At 43.1% G+C, this 24,296-nt stretch overlaps 1 protein-coding gene across 10 annotated transcripts in view; it reads left to right on the plus strand.

Annotated features, from left to right (window-relative positions):
• The window catches only part of LOC139112706 (agrin), a 382,197-nt gene that overhangs the window by 257,298 nt on the left and 100,603 nt on the right, over positions 1 to 24,296 (plus strand). For all 10 annotated transcript variants that reach the window (XM_070673825.1, XM_070673963.1, XM_070673969.1 and 7 more), the window contains one exon: positions 13,023 to 13,232. In XM_070673825.1, the coding sequence (XP_070529926.1) occupies positions 13,023 to 13,232 (210 nt within the window). The remainder of the gene's footprint in view (positions 1 to 13,022; positions 13,233 to 24,296) is intronic.

Below are 24,296 nucleotides of genomic sequence, written 5' to 3' on the forward strand. Positions count from 1 at the left end.
GCATGCGCAGGCTGCCATGCATGGTGTCCCGTGACACAATAGGATCCGTACATAATAAAGCACTTGGTTTTCGGTTTGACCATGGGTTTGGAGGAGGGGGAGGGGAGTGAGCGAAGGCGAACGAGACGCTTAATTACTCCGGCAAATTAAGTGGAAACAGCCTGATTAGTGGTTCCTGTCTAACTGCTGATGGTATTCCTGGATTCGCAAGTGGTCGCGTTTCCCTACCTTCTCTGTGCATGGCCCTTTATAAATCCTGTGGCTGCAAGAGAAACTGGTGGAGGAAGATAGGGAGAGAACGAGAAACAGAGACGAAGTAGAAATAGGGGGATGAGGTGCGACTGCAGCAGTACAATTTCGTGGCTGATGCCCTTCTCTCGCGTGTACATCGTGTATATATGAATTTTCAGTCCGATACCTCGGCTCAATTTCGACGAATCTTCTGTACGAACGCGCGTACGCGCCCTCGTGCGTTTTGTTTGATCGTTTAATGCTTCGCGATGATTGCCACGTGCCAATTAACAGATCTCGTAATCAAGTAATGACCGGAGGTATTCTACTTATTAATCGAATCACATGGACCTTAGTCGTGTTTATGGTATCGTAGATGGAAAAAGAAAAAAAAAATAGTTGCACATTTTTAATCTTTTAAAATAAATTTTATCGAGAACGTTGTTTTATATTTTACGTTTAGCTCAAATTAAAATGTAATAAAGTTCTGTAATTTTTCAGTGACAGACGGGAGTTCATTACATTAACCCGTTTATTAAACGTTTACACATTCGTTTCAGACGATTAATAGTTATTAATTTACAAGACGTCTGGAAAGTCTTCGTAATTTGGCGAAGACGTTACGGATTATAGCACGCCGTATTAATATTACACGCTCCGTTAATACCGTCGTGTCGATTATTTGCGAGTTAGGTATCCAATTGGATATTCCTGAGTGGCGTAATTACAGTATCCCGTCGGCTGTCAGGCATTACATAATCCGCGGATGGGCACCCTAGACAGACTAATTAATTAGGCGTCCCGCGTCCGGATTATAATTCTCAGCGGGCTGCCGACCCGACCGCGCGTTGACATTGACTACTTTTCTTGCCGCGCGCGGCTAAACATACACGACATTGTTCACGCTGATCCATTACTAATACCAAGGCGTAACAATACGTCAATACGCATGCTATCTCAAATTAATTAACGGCCTATCTTCAGAATTTTTCAATAAATCTGATCGACTCTCTTTAACTGAACATTCAGACGCAAATAAAAAAAGAATAAAAAGAAACAGGCTAGGATCAAATTTAAAAGAATTTGGCAACGGCATCGGAAATAGAAAACTACGCTATTAAAGTTTCGAAAGAGTTATTGATTAGAAATATTTATTAAAAAAAAAAAGATAAAAATGAAAGATATATCGGTACACAAAATACCGGTGCTAGTCATTCCGTAGAGTCGCGTTTTCATTCGCGAGCAGCGCAGCCAAATTAAGTGCGCAACTACTCTTGTGGGCGAGCGTTTCCATTTCCTCGGGGTGGATCAAAGGAAGAAGGGCTTGAAATATCGAAATAAATTGCTCCTTTTCTTCGCGAGGGGCGCGCATCGTGCCGCGGAAACATTTTTCTCGTCGGAAATAAAGCGAGCCGAAAGTTCACGGTGTTGTGACGTTTCTTGTTTCCCGGGGCTTCTTGGCCGTGATTGGAAAGCTTTCATCGTTCCCGTTTCTTACCGCTTTTTGTACACTCTTATTATACCTTCGCGTGTATTTCAAAATACAACGAGCGGGATGAGAAACGACATAATCTTCTTCTGGGAGATAATCTATTTCGCGGTACTCGAGACTTTTAAATAATGCACAACGGAATAATTTTATTTCGCGTCAGTTTTTTCTCTCCGCCTATCTTTCTTTCTCTTCAATTATTTTCACGGTTTATAAATATATGTTCGTAACTTTGAATTTATTTATTTAGTAGAAGAAACCATGCGCGCGATACGCGCGCATTATTTTTTAAGGAGACCCCAATTAAAAACTACGAAAAAAAAATCATGCGACTTACCAATCTGCATGAGCGTCAGCGGAGTTGTAGAGTTCTGCCGGTGTCTGTAACATAAAAAGAAAAATATTAATATAGATATGTACATATATTAACTAATAAATTTAATAAAAAAAAAGGTAAAAGATTTCTTTTTTATAAAAATTATATTTTAAAAAATTATGCTTACCTAAAAGTTGCTCCGCCGATGCAGGATGCCCGTCCCGGGCCTGCTCCTCCTCTCAGATGGGACGTGTCGAGTCATCCTTCCGCGCACTGGAAACTCGCGAACGCGCCCGGGTGAAGTTACAATCGCGAAAATTAATTAACACTATATCGCGTTATTTTTCGGCACTCCCGTAAAAAGTTAAACGTGATAAAGACGCCCGATAACTAACGGAACTCCCGAAACGACCGACGAACCGGCTGCGGTTCGTACAATTAATAATATCGGCGATAACGACAGCAGTAAATGCAGCTGCGTCGATCTGTAACAAAAAAAATATATATAATTTAATAAACGGCAACAATAAAATCGATTAATTAATTATTTATGCATAACGCCAATTTTTTTTATACAAGAATCACAATTGCACGTACGAAATAATCTTTTTATTTTTCTGCGAACTTTTGTAAGAAAGCTATTTGAAACACCGGCGTAATCGCCGGATGCAAAATCACGTGGTTGAGAACGGCTGTGCGATGGGCAGATTTGGTACGAAGAAAGTCACCCGACAATTAACTGTAAAGCCACGTACGTGGAATTAGCATTATAATTGCAGCGCGGTTGGGAAAGTTGCGGTTAAATCTCTCGCACCCTCCAAGCTAAAGCGAGTCCACCTCATGTCGCGCTGCCATCGTAAAACGCAAACTAACGTACGCGACGGCCGATCGACCTGCGTTGACCTACCCTAACCCACGGAGGCTTAACCTAACCACCGCCGCTTCGAGGGTGAGAAGCTCAATGACCGAATGGACCGTCGATGCTTGAGGGCTTCCACGTGTCGATTCTCGCGGGCTCGTGATTTTTGCGCGATTCATCAGCTTAACCGCCCGGGGGCTGTTCTAGCTTCTCTATTCTCTTCCGAAGCGCGTTAACGCTTTAAGCCCGTTCATCGGTGGCAAACGTGGCATTTAATCTTGCGCAATCTAGTGCTAGTTTCAACGCAGGGAGAACTTCGTTCCCTTTATTCGTCTCGCTCGGCACACGCGAAACCCGCCGACGACGGCGTTGAACATTTTTCCACACGGCGTAAATTGTGGCATTGCTGTTTACAATTATTCAACGCGAATATATCGCTGATTCAGTTTTGTCTCGCAGTTAAGAAGTTCGACTCCGCCGTACCTAACGTCACGAATGCAAACACGTTATAGGAGCTTCTTCCTGCTGGTTTGCATAATATCGCGACACGGTTGGAAACAATAACAGTTAACCAAGCGTAAGGTATCCCTTAATAATACAGCCCGACTTCGGAGCCGATCGAATTGGTAATTAGTCGCGCCGCCAAGTTCCTATAACGATCCTTCCGTATCGCATAATGCCCGGATTGGACCGAGGCGCCGTTCTATCGTGACGTGTCACATAGATAGCGACAGCCGGGTCAAACTAGACAACCTGGTGCACGTAGATTAGTGTCGCAGCGTCACCGTTGCCCGCTAATCCGATGGGTTTGCACATTCAGTGCCCTCGAATGAGGAAGAGAGAAAGTAAAATCTATCACTGAATATCTATCGCTGGATATTCGAAATCACTTCCCGCGCCTCGTTCAAATCGCTCTGTCAATATCAGTTTTTAAATTCGCCCCCCCAACAAGAAAAAAAAGAAAAAAAAAATCTGTAGTTTACGGTCAGTCGACTTTTATTTCTCATTTTATTAACTGCGAGTTCGTAAGTAGCAGATTGTTTTCAGATAACGTATCCGCTTTTATCAGCGCAGCTGATAATTTTCTTTAACGCCCGCCTTTCCCCGGCGTTACTTTCTTTTTACCGCTTTAAAGTACACATTGTGCGAAAAAAGTAAAGTAGCGCAGGAACGCTGACGTTCAGATTTCTGATACGACTGCCCTCTTCTTGCCGCGTTATCGTTAAATCTTTCCTACGTTTGAAATTCTCATTTATTCCTGTCAGCCATGTCGGCCATAAAACAGAAGATTTGTACTGCTACTCATAACACTGACATTAAACTCCGCCCAGTCGTGAATCGATATAATTTTATGATAGCACGGACGAGAGGGTAATATCGTCGCATACATAAAATCATGTCCTTAGAAAGCAGCTAATCTATCCATTAGTTGATACATTTTTAACAAGCTAAGTACCTAGAAGTGAATAATCCACGGAATCTGTACTTTATTCCAGCGCCGTTTTTATTTTTTTTTTGTTTTTTTTTTAATATTTTTATTTTCTCGATTACTCTTTTGATAAACGAAGTTATTAAATAATTGAAAGTTTATAAGTTTCCGAACTGCGAATCTAGGAAGTGAAATCAAGAATTTTATTTAATTCCGGGAAAATTGCTTTTTTTCCGCTTCATTATCGGCTTTATTGACATTTTTCGAAAAATTGAAATTTTTTCTTTTTTTCAATATCCGTGTCATATTGAAAGCGGAACGTTTAAATGAAAACGCGAAATGTCGGAGGGATTTCAGATCGTTAATTTCGAAATTTCTTTTCTCAAGGAAGTATAAATTTTTTCGTCGGCCCATTATTTGTTCAATGAAATCGAACTCTTTGAAATAGAGAACGGCGGGGATCGAGAAGATGCTGAAATTAGGATTTGTCGGATGTAGCTGGCGATCGAAAGGGACGAGGGTAGTCGGGAAGGATAATTAGTTGGTAAGCTTCTTCTGTCGGGGGAAATAAAAGGGTATGGACCCACTCTCGCGCGTGATCGCTTATTTACTCGGCGGCTACGGCGAGCTCTTCGTGACTGTATTATCAGACTACTTGAACGTTCGACTGCCGTTAATTGGGTTACACACCCCCCTCGCGCCCACCCTTGCAACCGCGCCGCTTGTACCCACCATCTCGTTCCCTGCCCTGGGGTCGAGCGAGTTGACCGCGTGATTATATCTTCTTCACTTCGAATCACGGGGAAGATGACCGACCGGGACGAATCGATTACGTCAATAAAGATAGGGCGCTAGTTATACAGCCCGTGTTTCGCAACGTGATATGGAGTTACGCTCCCTTTCGAGGCTAACATTTTGTTTCCACACTTGAGGTCAACAGTCAAGTTATGCCGATGAGCTGGGTAATTTGTAGTTTAACAATCTGCGAGTTTGCAGCTCTCTAAAATTTGCTAGATCAAAATGTAACACTTGACGATAAGCGTACACGTGCGAATTAGTATCCGTGTTTCCATTCGTAACATAGGAAAAGTTTCTGCGAATGAAGGGTAAAGTCAACTTGGCATGAAACGCGTTAAATTAAGCAGGACAAAATGAATAGAACAAATATATATAATTAACTTATCATAACTTGGCGTTATTTCATAATAATGACAATTGTTGTTGCATTATCGACAGTTGGAATGAACAGTGCGCAGAGTGGACTAATTAGTGGAGTGTACATAAATTATTCCGGCAATTATCAATTAATCGTTTGCATATAATGATGACAATTAATTAATTATTAATGATAGCAGATGGCTCGTTTCGCGGTAATTAAACGCTACAATACCTCACGCATTTATTTACTTGCGTACTTGTTCGCTCGCCTATTCTAAACTTTTCAGTGATTTATTTAATCGATCAAGTAGCTTACGCCGATAAGTTCGCGATAGACGAAGGAATTGCAACTTAGAGTTACCCAACGAGCATCCGTTTAATATCTAATATAACGATATATAAATTTTACCTGATTGAAAATTGCAAATACAACTGTATAATAAATCCAAATTATGCTCTATTTATTCTTTGAATATCACGCACGTAACTAACACACGCGCGTTTAATTTAATAATTAAGCACACTAAGTCAAGCCTATAATTAATTGTAATTAATTGTAATTCATTGTAATTAATTGTAATTATATTTGCTTGCAATCAGCAAGTCCACGGTTGCGGGCAATAATTTGGATAATAGATTATCTCAAAGGTGTAACAAAACCGGAGATTGAATAGAAGTATTTTTGCACGCTCGATCGGCAGCTGCGTTAATTTTATTATGAAATTTGGATTCTCGTTAAAAATTTAATAGAACTTTGTCTATCGATTCGAAACTCCGACCGGATCAAATATATTATGTATAAGCGCAATATGTTCGCGGAAAACTTTCTTTTAAAAAGCTTACGTGACCCCCGCGCGCTCGGATTACTCGAGCGGAAACAAGTAGCGTCCAATTAAAGGGTTAATTAAACGAAGTACGACGCCTCGTGCTTTGGCAACAGATCATCGGTCCTTCTCGACAGCTTCCAATTTCGCTGCATCGCGTCGCAGCTCACCTGACGTGCTCCGATACACCCGCGTCGTCATGTCGAAACGTAATTTACAACGGCCCTTACAACAGGGGCTGCGGGATATGCCCGGGCCCTTCGGCGTGGCCTCCGTTTGACGACGCGCCCCGCGAGAAGTCGGACACGAAATCGATAGACCGTCGCATTTATATCCCCCTCGATAACGCGCCAGCGTGACTGACCGCTCTCGGGCTTTTCACGGGAACCCCCCCGAGCTTTTTGTTACGCGACATAGCTAGGGGGACTTGTTGACGGATTACACGCGAAAGGTATTAATAACCTTCACCGACCGCCTTTTCTCCCTCGAGGACGACCCCCCCTCGCGAACTCGTTTCGCATACGAAAGTAAAGAAGGAAGGATGGACTTTTCTTTTCTCGGTTGGAGGAGGACGTATGTCGTTGACCGTCGGCCGCTCGTTCCCCTTTACCTCTCGCCGTTCCCGCGCTCTCCTCCTAGAAAATCCGGGATTCCAGATTCGACCGAGCGGACGAGTCATCGTTTAAAATGAAACTGTTACGAAATCCGAAAGAAATTCGCCGTATTATTCGATACAACCTCCTTCCCCTCTCTCCTTCTCACTTTACATGCGCCTTCAGTATTTTCGTGACGGCGGATATTTTATTGCGCGTCGATGGTGGCCAAGTATTCGTTGGATATATTAAATGTGGAGTTTACGTTTCAATTCGCGAATATGAAGAGAACGAAAGAAAAGAACAGTTATTCCTTCCGAGCGTATCGAGCGTTGAATTTGATTGATGTCGCTAATTAAATTATAAAATAATAATAAAAATAACGTAATAAAATTAAGTTTTCGAGACTTAATTGATTTGCAATCGTTGGCCGCGGCTTTTAAACTCTCTTATTCAATTGCTGGTATTATCGGGCGATAATCGAGCGTCGAAATCTCTGCTTAAAGGACGCCGAGGAAAGTATTCCTCGGTCGTGTTATCTGTTCCTTCCTTATCGCGATGCGACTCTCTTCCGGCAAGGAATACACGAACATAACTATGCGGTTAAGGCGATCGTAAACGGTTGTGCTCGAGGTGGTCGTATCGTACAGATAATGGCCAAAGTTAAGAGCGTCGATTGCCGAATGAGCTCGTTTTCCGCGGATATCTCGCGATTCTACATGCCGTTTCAACGTTGGGGGAATAATACGGACGTCAGTCAGCCGTGCAGAATTTTATTAGGAGAAAATCTTCTGGAAATGGCGGTCTGATAAAATCTCGGTGTCTTCGCGATAAAATGCTTTCATTTTTATCACGTAGATCATGAATTTCATTAAAAATTTACGACAGCTATTGTACATTATATTTGCTTCTTTTTTTTTTCTTTTTTAACTTAGCTTAATCTTATTGACAAATTATCGGCGAAGGCATTTGTTGCCAAATTGTTTTATTTTGAGAGTCGTTTAAGTCTACTTTTTTTTTTTTTTTTTTTTTTTTAAGCCAGACTTTTTGATAAATTCGAAAGAATTGCCCGTCGTTTTTCCGAACTGTCGCGCCGGTACTCTTTGTAGTTCGCGCGACAGCGAGCGGATAATGAGTTAATAATTATTGGCCTCTTAACGCTCGCCGTACTTTTACCCGCATTTGCAACAGCGTGCTTTTTATGAAACTCGCAATTCCACGCGAATAAAGTTCGGTGACGAATTCCGAGCGGATGCATCACTATCGCGAGCGAAATTTGCCGCGGTTTTATTTCGCCTGCCACAATCTGGACAACGGTACGCAACGCCACGTTTGGTGTAACGATATTACGGCGAATAACACGTCACAATAAATGCCACAATTGCTTGCAGCTCGCAGTCATGAATTATGTACGATTGCACAACGGTGCAGAATTAAAGGAAGTGTGTTATTATCGTTATTTCAGTAAACCGAAGCGTAATGATAATGCAATATGCGATATAACATGTATAAAGCAAGCCGGCGCACAATAGTGAATGATTATTGAAGTAACATTAACCGCGAAGATTTATAATCGACTGAATTTCACTTTAAAATATCGCCCCTTAATTAATAAACTGCTATTCTCCAATTAATCGCCGAAACGTTATCTCTGTTGTTTTCTAAAAAAAAAAAATTTTTTTTTATCCGCCATGAAATTACGCGTAACGAACGTACGAAATATTTAATAACTTGGAACAAACGCGAAGCAGGGATACGCGCTAAACTTGCACGCGTGGAAGGTAAATTTGATTAGTATGCTGTTTTTTCGTCGATATTTGCGTCAATTTTCCATGCGTCTTCGTTAGAATTGGATTATATGCCCGTTTGTTAACGTCGCATCGGTGAACCCCGTGGTCACGCGCGGTCAAAACTCCATCTAATTAGCCGCGGATCAGATTGGAAATTAATCGCGGCCCTGATACAACGCGACGCCGGTAAGCCGGGCGTCGACCCGATGCGGGGGATCTCGATGATAAGATGGACTTCCTTGTCGCGCCCAGCCCGCGGGACACGGGCGCGAACACCGCGGCGAGCGGTTAATTAATTATACCGGCGATCCGATGAGGCGAGGGACATTAATCACGGGCCTCGGCCAGACGTCGCCGCGTCCGCAAACGTTCGCCATCCAACTCGCGCGGGGAAACTGGGGGAGTTTTCGGCACGCGGAAAAGAGTTCTATTCGCGCTGCAATTAAAGCCTCCCTTTCGCTCAGATCCCACCCCTGATCTGTCTTCGTCATCCCCGCGGAACAGGCGCAGCTGGGATTAATTATTCGCAACCAACATTTTATCCCGATCGCGATGTGACGTGCGCGTCGACTTTCTTCTCACGAGCCTTTCCCCGCACTTCCCCCGCTTTCTCATTGTTCACGTTAATTGACTAGAAAAACAGAGGTGTCCCGTTTGCGCGGTCACGCGGCACGAATAGTACATGCAGAATGCATGCACGCCTGCGAAAGAGAGAGAGAGAGAGATAGAGTGCCTGAAATAAAATTGTCGGAAAATAAAAATCATTCTAAGCGACATGATTTTATTTGTCGTTTTACAAGCGACAATTGTAAGGTCGTGCAATCTGACGAAATTGCGGAAATCGTATATTTTTCTTTCCCTCTTTTTTTTTGTGTTTTATATGTAAAATTTATATTTGAAACTTGTCCCGGGTTAAATTGATCCACGTTGCACAGGTCTCGTACGACGTGGAGCAGTTTTTACCTGCGGCATTTATACATATTATTTTACCACCGATGTCTGGTCGAATGATTGAACTGCCTAGGCTGCGATACAATAAATTACTCGTGACACGAGAGTTTTTTCTCGCAACGACAAATTGTTACTCGATGAATTACAAGCAGATCTATGTGCAGATTTATGCAATATATACACAGATGTCGGTTAAACGAACGGATCTCTAACAAAATCGGCTTTCCCCCACATAGCAAATCACGTCTAAAACTTTTTATTTTTGAAATATTTATTAAAATTCTGATTGTAAAAATTTTTATATATATTTTTTTAAATTATTTTATAGGAAAAATAAATTTGACGCTACTATTAGCCATTAACTTAAATCATTATTTTTTAATACCGCACACCAAAATTGACTTTACACTTTTATGGTTTATTTATATTTGTTTTGTGTTTAAATTTTATTACAAACGGCGCCCTGTGAAAACCGTAATTAGCCGAGCCGTAAAGCAAACATTGATTGCTGATCATTTCTCGCTGTAGATAAATTTGTTGGAAAATTCTACCCCGACGCAAACCGCCCCATCGAACGCAAACAAATACGCGAGCCTGACAGTTGGCGCAATAGGCCTCGCTGACGCATATCGCGCCCGAAAGACGAGAAAGACGTCCGCCTATAATTAAAAAAAAAAAAAAAATTTGCAAAATACTCTACCGTAAATTCCATAATTAGAACCCGCCCGAATGAGCCCTCTTCTTGTCAACGTAGTTATGAAACTTTTGCAACACACGAAAATCCAATTCGCGCCCTTCCGTGCCGGAAATTCATGAAATTCGGGTGCTCGCGATGCAAACGGACCGGAAGATATTTTTATTGAAAATTCGCGAGCGAGTTAGCCCGTCCAAGTCCGCGGACAGTGAAACCGTCACATTTTCCACATTGCGGGAAAATAACCGTGTCCCGTGTCATATCCGGACCCGCGCCCTCCCGGTTTTTGTTTATGGCGCCAGCTCTTGGAGCGAGAGATCGTACAAATGGCATTGTCGCCGGCCACCAAAAATCACGCCAGCGCGGCAATGCTCCGCGGTGAACGGCACCGCTCGCTGTAAACAATAGTCGACGGAAGCGGCGGCGTCATCGGGCCGGATATAATTTCGTTCGAAACGCATCAAGAGTCAGTTGCGTTACATGGCGCCGACTGTGAAACGCGCTCCCAATCCGTTCGTGACAAAAGCAGTTGTAAAAAAAATGCGGAGTCAGTAAAGTCGAAAATTCCGCGGCGCGATGGATCCGTTGAAAACGGCCGTGAATTCATTCCCTATAAAATAGCAGGGAAAGAGAGAGTGAGAGAGAGAGAGAGAGCACTTGCCATTTTCTTGACAATTAACGTAAAATGTTTTCGATTTATTTTATAAAGAAAATGTATTTGACGATAAATTAATATTTATTATCGACGAGGTTTTTCACGTTTTGTTTCGTTAATTCATAATTAATAATTCAGAATCGAAACGGGAAGTTCCATGATTTTTAATCGCGAGAAGAACAGGTGGGATACGTCGCGGTATCACGAACGTTCAAACGCTTTTTCGAAAAACGTCTCGAAAGGTGTTCCCTCGGGCGAGACGTGCAAATAGAAAAAGGTACTCTAATGAGAGGCGATTCCCTGCGAGGAAAATTCGCTGCCGGTGGCTCGGCGCAGCCGCGTCCATTCTAAAACGGCGACAAGAAGAATCGGACGAAAGCGAAAAACGGCTCTTTATCGCTTTCTTTCGGTCGTAGCACACGGATGACGTCGTTCGGCGACCGTTTCACGCGAGATGGCCGAAAAATAGAGAAGTACGACGAAGAACGCGCGGAAGAAAGTCTCCTTCATCGTGAAAGGAACTATCGAATCGGTTGGCTCGCTCGGCGAATTCGGCGATCTTTTTTTCTTTTTTTTTTTTCTCCCTCGCCGGGGATCAACTCGTCCGCTATATTAATGACCGCGCCGCGCGGATTATCCGCCGGGATTTCTCGGTGCGGGTCCATCTTCCCCCGGGCGAACTTCTCCGTAAAATTGATTGCGCCTACATCGCCAAAGGGACACCGGGGGCGAGCGCGGCTGAGAAAGAAAGATAAGGGCCTAAACGTGCTGAACGATGAACTAAACCGAATTTAATAGAACTCACTTTTTCTTCCGACACATCTTTTCGTCTTAAAGCAAACCGGTAAGCGTCAAGTGTACATCGACGTGCTGCATTTGATCGAAGAGCACCGAGTTCTTTCGAGATTCAGATGACGAGAAAGAAAGCGGAGGAAGAAAAGAATTTTTTTTTTTCTTTTTTTTTTCATGTTCCCGCGAGATTACTTGCAGCCGCTAATTATTTTTGTCGAGTAATTCCGTTGTAATTAGCGTTTCTCCGCGGACGGTCGGTTCGTGACAGCTCTGTTGGGAGACAAAACGCAAACTTTCGCCGCGTGTCGAGGTATAGCCGGAACCGCATGGCGCTCGGATTTTGCTCGAATAAAAGACTACGTTTTCTACGCGCGTGAGGCGAAACCGCGATGGACAGAAACCACCCACTCGTATGATCTTCCATCGGTTTAGATTCCGTCCACACAATCGGTTTCTTACAGACCGGCTTAACGATGGTCTTCCGCTTTCTTTGGAAAATCGATTAAACGGTGGAACTTTCAGGGATTAAGGGCGCGAATAATTTTTAACCGGGAATGAAAAGTAGACCGATTACCATAATAATGTCATTTAACGTCTTAGCCTCCCCCCACCGAGGCTTTTGTGTGGAGAACGTGAAGAAAGAAGAACTGGATTTTTTGGCACCGCGTGACATTGTAATTTGCAACAAAAAGGTCATTCTGCAGCTATTGTTATGCATTTTAAAAGCAATTTTTTTTTTATGCGAGACCTTAAACCATTTACTACTACTAAAATAATATGTAAGAGATTCAGAAAACTGTGAATTTCTCGGTGGAGCTATATAGACAGTAGAATAAAATTGTAGAACGTAGATATAGGTAGAATAATACGGGAATATTTCGTCCAGCTAAATGTCTGGCGATCGTTCTCTATCACTTATTAATTTTCAACCTAAATACCTTGACGATTAAGCTCTGAACTAAATTTCCGCTTAACTCTAGCACTCAACACTTTAACCGTGGAACTCTCTATGAACTATCTAGTCTGGAAATTAATCTAAAACAATTGTTCTCAAACGTGTATTACCGGCGATAGACCGGCAAGGCAGCTCGCTGAATAGTACTAGAATAATGACGAAATAAAATAGCGTAATACAGAGTTCGAGAACGGTTGGTCGTCGATTGAGCTGGCTTGAAATGCTTTGAGACACCGAACGTGTTCGGCGAGTTAGAAATCAAAAGAACGTGCTTTTTCGCTTTCAGAGCCTTGCGAGAAGACTTACTGCTCCTGGGGCGCGACGTGCGTCGTGTCCGAAAAGGGTAAAGGTGTGTGTCAATGCCTCACGGAGTGTTCTTTAACGTCCGATCCCGTCTGCGGATCCGACGACGTGACCTACACGAACCACTGTCATCTGCGGCAGATCAGCTGCCAGAACAAGAAGAACATCCGAGTGAAGCATCACGGTGCATGCGGTGAGTGTCTCTCGTTTGCGATTCCTTGTAAAACTCGTACGTCGGAAAAGCAGTATCGTTTATAAAACACGACAGAGCCGTCGGTTGCAGATACTAGTCGATAATGATACATATTCTCCCTTCATCGATATCTAATAATTATATCTCTCATCTTATTTATTGTCGATATTAAATTTTAATCACTCTTTGCAATACGACTTACTCGATCGATTATATTATACATTCATCTTAATGTTTTATTGATGACGTTACTCGCAGCAAAAGTACAGAATACAAATTTGTTTATCGTGTCTGCCGTAATGATAATGCTTTTCTGGATTTGTATCGTTCTAGCGTTATTTTCTACTGGTATTGCGAAAATGAAAGCACCTCTCAAGGCGTGACGTTCGATACGCTCGACAATCGGAAAAAATTCCCAAGAATATAAATGACATTATTTTATATTCGACATGTATCGTTCCCCGTACAAAAAAAAAAAAAGAAAATTAATTTTATTGTCGCTCGCTTTTACGGGTCTGTTAATTATATTCCGAATGCCCGAGAAACAATCATTTTTTCGTAGTTGACGGGCTAATAAAGTTTATCGATAAAGCAAAAATCCGCTTGAAATAAATAAATATTCATCGTTATCGGGAAACTTTCAGCGGTAAGAAATTTCTGATGATGAAATGGACCGTAGGAATAGCGATAGGAGATTAATGTTGTCGATTTAGCGTCACGCGAACAGTTCTAAAATGAGTTGCTTATCGCAAGCATCCATTACGCCCCGCATTACTCATCTAAGGTTAAGCGGTGACAAAGCCAAGCTGAAACTTTCAAGCTCGACCTGCCCGGGTTCGCAGGTTCGCGGCGACGCTGGCAGCCTTTTAAACTTTAATTCGTTCAACATGCTCGCCCAAGTGCCACCCTCGATCTTCGAGATTCTCCTCCACGTCCGAGATATCTCAAAACTAAACGCGAGCGAGCCGGGGGGAAAAACAAAAAAAATTGGCCGGAGAAAGCGAGACAAAACGCGGCGCACACGCGCGAGCGCGCAACGTAGGTGAAAGCCGCAGGGAAACGGGAGCTCGTACACCTCGAAACGTACTTTATCACTTTCCGCTCTCTTTTTGCCTGTCCATCCCGCGAGAATCCCGGGCTACCATGAATTAACCAGCATCCGATACGCGATTTTTGCTACGGTCCCGCTCTCGTTTCTGCGCGGCGCGGTTCCGCGCGACTCCGCGCGCTGATTCTCGAAGCGATCTTTTATTCAGGACAGACCTGCGCGGCGACCTTACGTCTCCCGTTACCGCGCCGTATATACATCGCGATGCTCCTTTCCGAACATCACCGAGCGGAGAAACACTCGGGGCGTACCGCACACGCTGCGCAGATACGCAAATGGAATGCGTTACTCCCAAGCGGGGGATGTATGTATATCCCAGAAGCACATGGAAATTACCGCGATAACGCGCGAGATGTATAACCCTTCGATGGAAATTCTTTTGGTGCGAGCGCGCGGAGGATCCGCGCTAGCACGAGAGAGCGAATACGAGACGAGGGTGTAATACGAATACCCACGGGAGGCGCGGGGTGGGAATCGCTTTGATCTGCGAATTCGTCGAAGAGCCGGCCATCAGCGCTGCGCCGTGCGTTAACCCTTTGATTACCATATCGATCGTCGCTAGCTGAACGCTCGATCCAGGTGGGGGCAGGGACCCCGGCCTGGCAAACGGATGTCCGATAATATTTTTGAGAGTCGCAATTTCTCAAACCCCTCGTGATCTTGATTAATGTCCCACGTCGCTCCGAACACGCCGACGTTGAATCCCCTTTGAGTACGTCATACAAAGACTCCTCTCCCCCCCCCCGCCTTCTCCCCTATTTTCCGCGTCATTGTCTTCGTCCTGGCGAACGGACGTCGCCTCAAGTTTCTCGTAGGAGATGATTCAGCCGTTTCGTGAGTTCTACTTAACGCGCCGCCCTTACGGCGGCCCGCTTCAATTAATCGCGCGAAAGACGCCGCCGTCTGAAAGACCGGACAATGCGGATGCGCAAGGTCATGAAAGCTCAAGTGCCCATCCGGCGTTAAAAGGACGCGCGAAGCTGCAAGGTCGTGAAACCTTCCTTCCGTCTGACTGGCGCACAATGCAAAAGCCCCCCCCCCCTCCTCCCCCTCTACCTACGCCGAACGTCTTAAGATTCCACTTCGTTACACCGAAGTTCTGAAATGTGCAGACGTGTACACGTCGCGAAGTCGGATCGCAAAGTTCGAGCGCGACGGCGGTCCAGACACTTCTTTAAATTTAAAATTAAATCCGGAATTAGATCCGATCTCTTTTTCTGTTTCAATCTCCGAAGACTCGCGCACGCTTTTAGTTTAACTTCTCGCCCTCGGAGAAGCTCGAGACTCATTGACGTAAAATAATCGAAACACCTGATTCAAGCCGCCACATTTTTATAATAATACCTAAATACGTGTATCATTTTTTTTTAATGATTAAATAATTACGCTAATATAAAATATTAGGATAGATTTTTGTTTTTGCGTGCGAGCAACTGTTGGACGGATTTATGCCACGGTACGATGGACAATCTACAAAGAGTACAAATGAGAAAGAGGAGCGAACGTTAATGACAGTGGGAACATTCGCCCGCGGGAGGGCAGAGATTCCTTCTCAGAAACGAGGGGAAAATAAAGTCGCGAGATAACGGCTTCGTCTCTCCTAGGTCCGCATTAACCCACGTATACTTCACGTCTTCCTCCTCCTCCTCCTCCTCACCGCCGCCTCTTGTCGCATCATTCCACACCGCGTGTTTGCCCTCCCTTTCCGCCACCTCTGATCCTCGCTGCTCCTATTTCACACGACGCGACATATATCGAGCATTTCTTATTCGCGCCGCCAGCCAGCCAGTCAGCCAGCCGGCAGTCATCCTACAAGCAACCCGGCACGTAAATTATTATGCGAACAAACAATGCGAAACGAGCGTTCCAACGTCCCATAAAACAGCGCGAATCCCCAAGCGATTTTCGTGCGCCCCGCGACCGTCGTTGCGAATGAACCCCCTTTGTCCTCGCTATCGTTTCTGTTCCCCGTTTATAAGTTCCCGTCCGTAAGAAGATCATATCCGCAAATTCACGTCGAAAGATTGTTATCTTACGGAGATTCATCTGTTGTATTTTTATCGTTCTACATGCGATATTATATTCCAGATCAAATTAATTTTTGAATTTGTAATTAAATAGATATTATAATTAATTTATGTGAATTTGAAAGATTATTTTACCGAGATTAACTTTATTAAATTTTCTATATATTAGCCCCGTGATCTTAAAGTCACGCGTCAAACTCCTCCGCTTGCACTTCATTTGTATTCACGTAATATTTCTGCATCATTGCGCGAGAACGGTAAAAATCCTGTGTACTCGCCATTAATCAGCTCATCGGATCATAGACACTTCGAAGAGATGGCCGACAAAGGTGGCGGTATGGATGAAGGAGCGCGGAAGCAGAATGAATGATAAGCGGCCGTCTTAAGCGGGCTTCCGACCCCCTCATATTTTTGCCGAGCAAGGGAACGCGGAGCTCCACTCCTCTCTCTCTTTCTTCCTCTCTTTCTCTCTCTCTTTCTCTTTCTCTCTCTCGCTTGAAAGCTTTATCTGCTTATCTCACGCTATGTACCCTTAGCCTATATTCGCAGTACCGGATATATAATTTAGCCGGTGCAGGATTCGGCCTCCAAAGAGATCAGGGCAACGTCGTGTATAATTTAATACAACAGAATATTAATACAACAGAAACAGCGCCGGCTCGCTGTAAAATCTAGAAATAAATTGCATATCCTCGATGGCCGAATGCCAAATATCGCGGGGTCTTATTTTTCGGACGGGACATTTTTATTGTTACACCACAGCTGAAATATTCTTATCCCTAAGCTCGACAATCGCACTCGCTCATATCGCCGCCGAAGCTACGAAAATTTCAAACCCTGACATTTCACGTCGCAGCGTAAAAGTCGTCGGTATTTATGAAATCCAATGTTTTATCCAGTCAATGCGAAAGACAGGGACTGTAATTCAGTCTCTCTGCAAAGCCCACGAACTATCCTAACAGACTAAAAGGAAACAAAGAGATCGGAAAGCTGTCTATCGTATTTCAATCAAACGCTGAGATATATGCGACGTTTTGAAATCGAACACGTAGGACGAGTTATAGAGCTTCATTCTGCGCTACTTATTTAGCATCGGCGATAAGACATGCGAAAGAAATTGCATTATGCATGAGAAGTGCATTAAAAAAATCAACCGCGTGCTTCAAAGCTCGTAAATAATAGTTAACACTTGCAAAAAAAAAAGGAAAAAAAAAGATTATTTTTAACTAAGAGTTTCTCGGCAAATTAAAAGTCAATAATTTCGTAAAATATTGAATTACATTCGGTAATAAAAACTGTGAAACGTAAAATTCTATACGCGAATAAAATGTCAAGAGCTTCAATAATAAAATAGGTGAAGCTTATTTATAGCCTTAAATTTTAATTAAATTAAATATTAACAGAAATTTTTGATACGATTTCTCGGCATCGAAATATAGTCAAAGTATGTTTAATATATGTAAGTGAAAAAAAAAACGGACGGGTTAAAGAAAAAAGATGATTGTAGGGCAGTGTAAAATAACCTGTGCTTTTCTTGACATTTATCTGCCTGACATATTTCTGCCGTTCCTTCTACAACGCGACATGAATTTTGTTTTTATCTAAAAATACGATTTTACACTAACACGTAATGTATATGCAAGATATGCATTTTCTAACCAATGCTTGTTAACAAAGAATTAAATTATCTTCGTGGCGGTTTATATAAGTAACTCATAAAGTATTAATTAAGATACGATTCATTAATTTTTAATTTTTGAAAAAAAAAACTTTCTGACTCAAATAACTACGACGATACTGCGAAAAACAAATGTAAAATTTTAATTATACAGACGCACGAAATAACATTTAGCGTCTGAAAAAATTTTTACATTCAACCGAACGTTAAAAATAACTCTAAAAAGCAAATTTATGATTAAGACTTTACCACAATTTCACTACGATTTAATATTTTACCACAATTGCGCTATCTAGTCTCCCGAGACATAAAACACGAGCACGTCACGTCTCTTGACAGTGGTAATAAAATTAAGGTACGTTAAAAGAAAGAGAGTAAAAAATAATAAAAACTCGTTCCTCCGTGGTGCTATCTCCCCGAATTACCGTTAGATTCGCCTTTTCCTTTCGTTTAACAGCATAGAGAGCGAAACGAAAATAACGAGGAATTAAATTAATTTTATCGGCTTAGGCCTTTTCCTACGCGGAAATCTCATTCTCCTAATCCTGCTCTTTCGACTCGTGTCACGCCGCCGAAAACACGTTTTCATCATTCCCAGTTCTCGTCTTTCCGAGGTTTATTTAAGACGGAAATAGGGTACGCTCGATACATTCGACACGTTCTTCGGGTTCCTCAATGATTTCATCAAAATCCAGCTTATACGCGTCTAATTACACGAAACTTTTTTATATAATATAATTTAAATTGCGCTTTAAGTAAAATACTACTCTATGAAAAATGATAACTTACAACTGATGAAACTCAATGCATCGCTTTTATTTTTTTATTTTATTTTTTTTCTTGTTTCTTAAATTATTCAGCGCGGACTTTCATCTTCATTTTATTAGTATATCTATTTAGATTCTTACTGCATCGATTTATCGAGTCAACGGTGGAAAATTTAAAACGGACAATTTTCCATAAGGTCCTTAGCGAGTCTTATATTTTTCGCTGTCGTGGAATTACGAATCAATTCGTCTGTGCTAAATAAAACCACGTCAATTAATACACTCTCGATATACATAATTGCTTCCTGTCGGGCCGATATCGCTCTCGCAAAAGTTACCAGTCTCGCGCGGCTATTCAAATTAGATCTTAATCCCGCCGTCACATAACTCTCGGCCGGCTCTCGATATCAACGGAAAGTAATCCGAGGGACGCTGAGGAGCCGCTGACGGTGTTTGGCGAATTTTTCAGCCGGTGAATCATAATCCGCGTCGAGGACGGGAAAATAAAAAGAGAGATGGGAAGATAATTAAATTAATCATTATATACCTCGTCGGGCTCGCTTCATTTACGTCCCTCGGCTCTCAGAGCCGCTCGACCCCGCGGACGATGAAGTTTTATCAAACTTTCGCCGATGATGAACGACCGATGTACCAGTGCGGGTCGACCCGGCGATGGTGTCAGGCGATCAAAGTCGAATGCGCGCAATACCGCGCGTTTTTCCGCACGCCGCGGACACGGCGGGATCGACCGGACGGCAAAAAGAGCGCTTTTTATGGCTTTTAAAATGAAGCCCTGTCCGCCGGACGCGCATCTGGGTCAACGGAGTGCAGGTTTTTGCCAGGGCGTCGGGGCACTGTCGGTGCTAAACGATTCTCGCGAATCCCGCATGGTAAACGTTTTGCGATAATCACGTCAGAATCGAAAAGAGGAAATCTACCGGCGAGATCGATCATCGTGTCAGATGAATCTTCTCAGTCTTTTCGAACGTAATCGAAGAGACTTTTAGGGTTCCATAGATTTATCGGAGCTTATACGTTCGACAAGTTTAGACCCCGAAAGAATTAAATATTACGTTCGGGAGCGAAAAATCGGATGTGAATAATTTGTAAAATAATTTTATAGTATTTTATTAAATTACCTATCTTTTGTTTAAACGTACCGCAAATATTTTTTTTACCGAGTCGTCGGACTTTCCTTAGAACACATAAACGTACCAAACGCTAGCCATGTATACCTCGCTCGTTTTTAACTGATCCTACCTCGTTCCGCGATTTTCCAGTGATTCCCGACTGAGAGGCGGGAAGGGGAGGAAGCGGGCAAGAGAAAAGAAACAACACGGACGAAATAAATAAATCCGCGTGCAATTTCGTCGTCGTTGACGCCGCTTCGGTTCCTTCGTCGGGTGTCTAATGTTCCCCGCGTCGCTCGCCACGGAGACGAAAGTGCTTTAGCTCCTCTGCTGCAGGAAGGCAAGCAGCGACTTCCTGATTCTTCGCATACATCTTCATTCCGTGAAATGGCTCCTTCACTCACCCCTTCCTCCCCTCCCCGGCGCTCGGCGAACCCCGTCCCCTTCGTGCACTCGCTATTCCAATTCTCCCGAGACGCGTACGATTCGACAAACTGCCATTCGTAGAATCCTTTAGAGAGCTCGTAATGATTTTTAAACCTGCTCACCGGCTCGCAACCAACCGAGGCAGAGAGACGTTCGTTCGAACGACATCGATATCGCGCGAGCGTATTACATATTAAAGAACTTTGGTAAACTCAGGCGCGACGGGCACAAGCGGATCGCGTAACTCTACTATTATTTATTCTCAAGCGGGATCTTCTTCAACAGAGCCTCTTAACTTTTTTACCATTGCCGGATATTTAATAATGAACTAATAAAGTTCAGAAGCAAGATAACGTCGCGAGGGCAATACGTGAGACAGCTGCTCGTGCCGTGCGAAAAATCTGTTTGAGATCGATAAGGGATCGAGTTGGTCCGCGATGTGTATTCGATTCCGAAATCTCATGCAAATACTCTCATTTCGGATTGTTAATATCGCGCCGGTGCCTCGATTCAGCGCGGCATATGTCATAAATATTATATTTCCAGCGTCAAAAATACAGCCGGTAATTTGTTAGACGGCGGCGGGGACTTTAATACACGAGCTTTACGGACGGCTGTCACGCACCGCAAGCGGCGTCGATCGCTCGTAATAAAGTGTAATTGCCATTCCAGCGGCCTCCCCGATTCGATTGATTTATCCGCGGCGAAGGAGCGACTCGCGGCTCCGACCGATGTCGCGCACAAAGAAAGATTCCGGTTAGTATTAATACCGGAAACGGTACGTCCGTCGCGAGAGGCACTCAAAGACAACGAAACGCTGAAATTTCATCGGCGGCAATTCGTTATTTTGGCCAGACCACATCGCCAGGTAACGATCGACGATATAACAGTCGCTCCGTTACGCAACCACGGCTCGTTCGTCGTTCAATTACGATGGCAATTAATTCTAACGGTTATCGGTGTAATAAAATACCATGTTCGTAGCGCATTTCAATTCGTCCCGCCGAGAATGCCTCTTATTACCGGTTTGAAGTAAAATCCCGTTGACAATTACGATAATTGCCATTTATTTTCGCGGTTTTCACGTGGCTAAATGCGGAGGGACGAGTATTTGAAAGCAATCGAATTAGAAATCACGTTTGTCTATCGTACCGTTAACAGGCGCTCTCCTCCCTCTCTCTCTGCTTTTAAATCCGCCGAGTGATTAAACAACGTATTAATTGAATATATTAATAATAACTATTTTCCGACGGTTATTATCTTATTATCGCGTACTAATTACCAGCGGCGCAGTAATTATCAGATTTCGTTCATCCGATATGATTGTTACATCACCGCATTCGTCATAATCGGCTAACAGATTGTGCAATTAAGATTATAATTAATATCCGAAAGAGTGGCCGTCATAACGATGGCGTCAATTCGTCGTGCGATAATTAATTTGTTTTGCGCTTCATTAGCAGCTTCAGCTAGTCGGAAGATATATGTATATCAAGCATTGACGATAATAAGTATGCTTAATCGCGATAATTCATGTGGAAATTTGACACCGTGTTTTTACATCACACATATAGGCGCGCCCGCGGCCGGAATCGATGCATATTTTACAAATAGAATTGTTTTATTTTTCATGCAAATATCTGTTCGTTAACTGCTCTGAATATTGTTGTTAAATAGCTCGCGATTAATTAACATTTTTTTTTTTTTTATTCGACTAGAAGAAACCATATGCGCTACGCGCGCGCTATTTTTTAAGTCTTCAATTACAAACAATGAAAAAAAAAAATGATGCGACTTACCAATCTGCATGGCAGCGGAGTTGTTGAGTTCTGCTGTTGGCTGTAACACAAAGAGAAATATTTCAATGTAGACATGAATATTATTTTAAAAAATTAATAAAAAAAAGATTAAAGTCTTTATTTAATAAAGATTTTATTTAAAAAAATTAATTCTTACCTAAGAGTTGCTCCGCCGATGCAGGATGCCTATCCGAGGCCTGCTCCTCCTCTCAGATGGGACGTGTCGAGCCATCCTTCCGCGCACAAGTAACTCGCGAACGCGTCCGGGTGAAGCTACAATCGCGGAAATTACTTAAAAAATTTTTCGACACTCCCGAATAAAAAAGAATCGTAAAAAAACGCCCGGTAACTATCGGCAGCCCCGAACGACCGACGAACTGGCTGCGGTTCGTATACTTATATCGGCGATAACGGCGCGGTAATATCTGCAACAGAAAAAAAATACCAAATGGAAATTAGTGACATTGTATAAATTAAATCAGTTAAGAAAAAAAAATTCTTTACGCGTTTTATTAATTTTACGTAAAGTCGAAGTGATCTTTACCTTCGAGTTGTTGAGTCGATGCCCGATGCCTTTCCGAGGCCTCCTCCTCCTCTCAGGATGTCGGGGATGTAGAGCACACCAAGATCCTGTAACACAAAAATAAATATTACATTGTAGGAGCGTTCACATTAATATTCATTGAAAAATTATTATCAGAGAAATAATAGAAATAATTCTTACCGTGGAGCTGCTCCGGCGCCGCCCAATGCCTTTCCGAGGCCTCCTTTTCCTCTCAGTATATCAAACCTCCTATTGAAGTGACTTGCTTCCTTTCGGAGACTCTGACCTTTGTCCTCGTGCTGGTCACCTGCAACAAAAACCCAGAAAATTAATTAGAATTGCGCGAGACTGTACAATACTTCTGAAATAGAAAGATCACCTCAGAGAGATGAGCGAATAAGTAAGGATGTAGCTTACATTATAGAAAAAAGACGTAGCCACAAGTGCTCCTCACACGGAGAATGAGGAGAAGATAGTTATCGTGAAGGGAGAGTTTTTGTTGAATACTCAATACGCTAATACGCACTACTTTCGGTACGGAGACACGTGCTTACTGTACAGCGCGTAGGATACGTGTGTGCTCGCGCGACCGCTGGAGAAGGACAAAGCGAGAGTGGGAGTGGTGGGGGAATTTACCTAGCGCGCGGCACGTAGGCTCGCGCTCGCTTCTCTCCCCATCCTCCTTCCCCCCAGCTACCGACCCGTTACTCTTGTTCGATTTAATTTTAATATTAGTATGTCCAGACAAAGATAGCACTTCCACCTAATTTACGCGTTACACCAATTTTCTTTTTATTAGATTACGAATGTATCGGTGCAAGCTCGTTCTCAGGTGCAATAAAATAAAATAAAATATAATAAAAGGAACGACTAAACTAAACGCAAAACGGCAATCGACGTTTACGGCATGTCGAACTTTTACAAGAATTCGAGAGCCGATCGCAAATATTTATACGCACCGTTCGCGAACAATCACAGATCGAATAGTATTTGCGCTCAGTTTACCATCGCAGTTCGTACTATTTTTTCTACATGCTCTTTTGCCCATTATCTTTCATCGGTGGTGCGCAAACCAATCCGACGATGAAAGCTTAACTAATATAATATCTCCAGATACAAATTAAATTGTTAAAGCTATAAAATTAAAGATCAAACAACGCAGGTAGGTGACTCTCCTGACGTTGGCTCTCCCGACGTAACCCGAATATTTTTTTACATAATTTCGATCATGTAATTCCAAACGACGTGCAAGTGCAGTACAATGCGGCAGGTATCCGTTCGCAATAATTTACCGAAAGCATAGCTGTATCGCCGCGGACGCATGTGGCAGCCGAGCGTCGTCGTCCTCATCCCTTAATCCGAGGGCGGCTCTCAATTTACCTCGCCTCAATTTCACCTCGCGTCCCCTTTGCCCCCTCCCTCCGGTTTCGTGCAAGTCTCTTCAATTATTACAGCCCGCGAGGCTCGAGGCATTTTCAGGGCGTTTTGACGATAACTGATGGGACAGGCGGCTCGCGCACGAGACGTCTGCGAGAGGCTGTTGCTGCCACACCGACATGCCGCAGCAACATTGTTTTCCAACCCC

Source organism: Cardiocondyla obscurior, linkage group LG01 (assembly GCF_019399895.1).
Source record: "Cardiocondyla obscurior isolate alpha-2009 linkage group LG01, Cobs3.1, whole genome shotgun sequence".
In the NCBI taxonomy this organism is placed as follows: Eukaryota; Metazoa; Arthropoda; class Insecta; order Hymenoptera; family Formicidae; genus Cardiocondyla; species Cardiocondyla obscurior.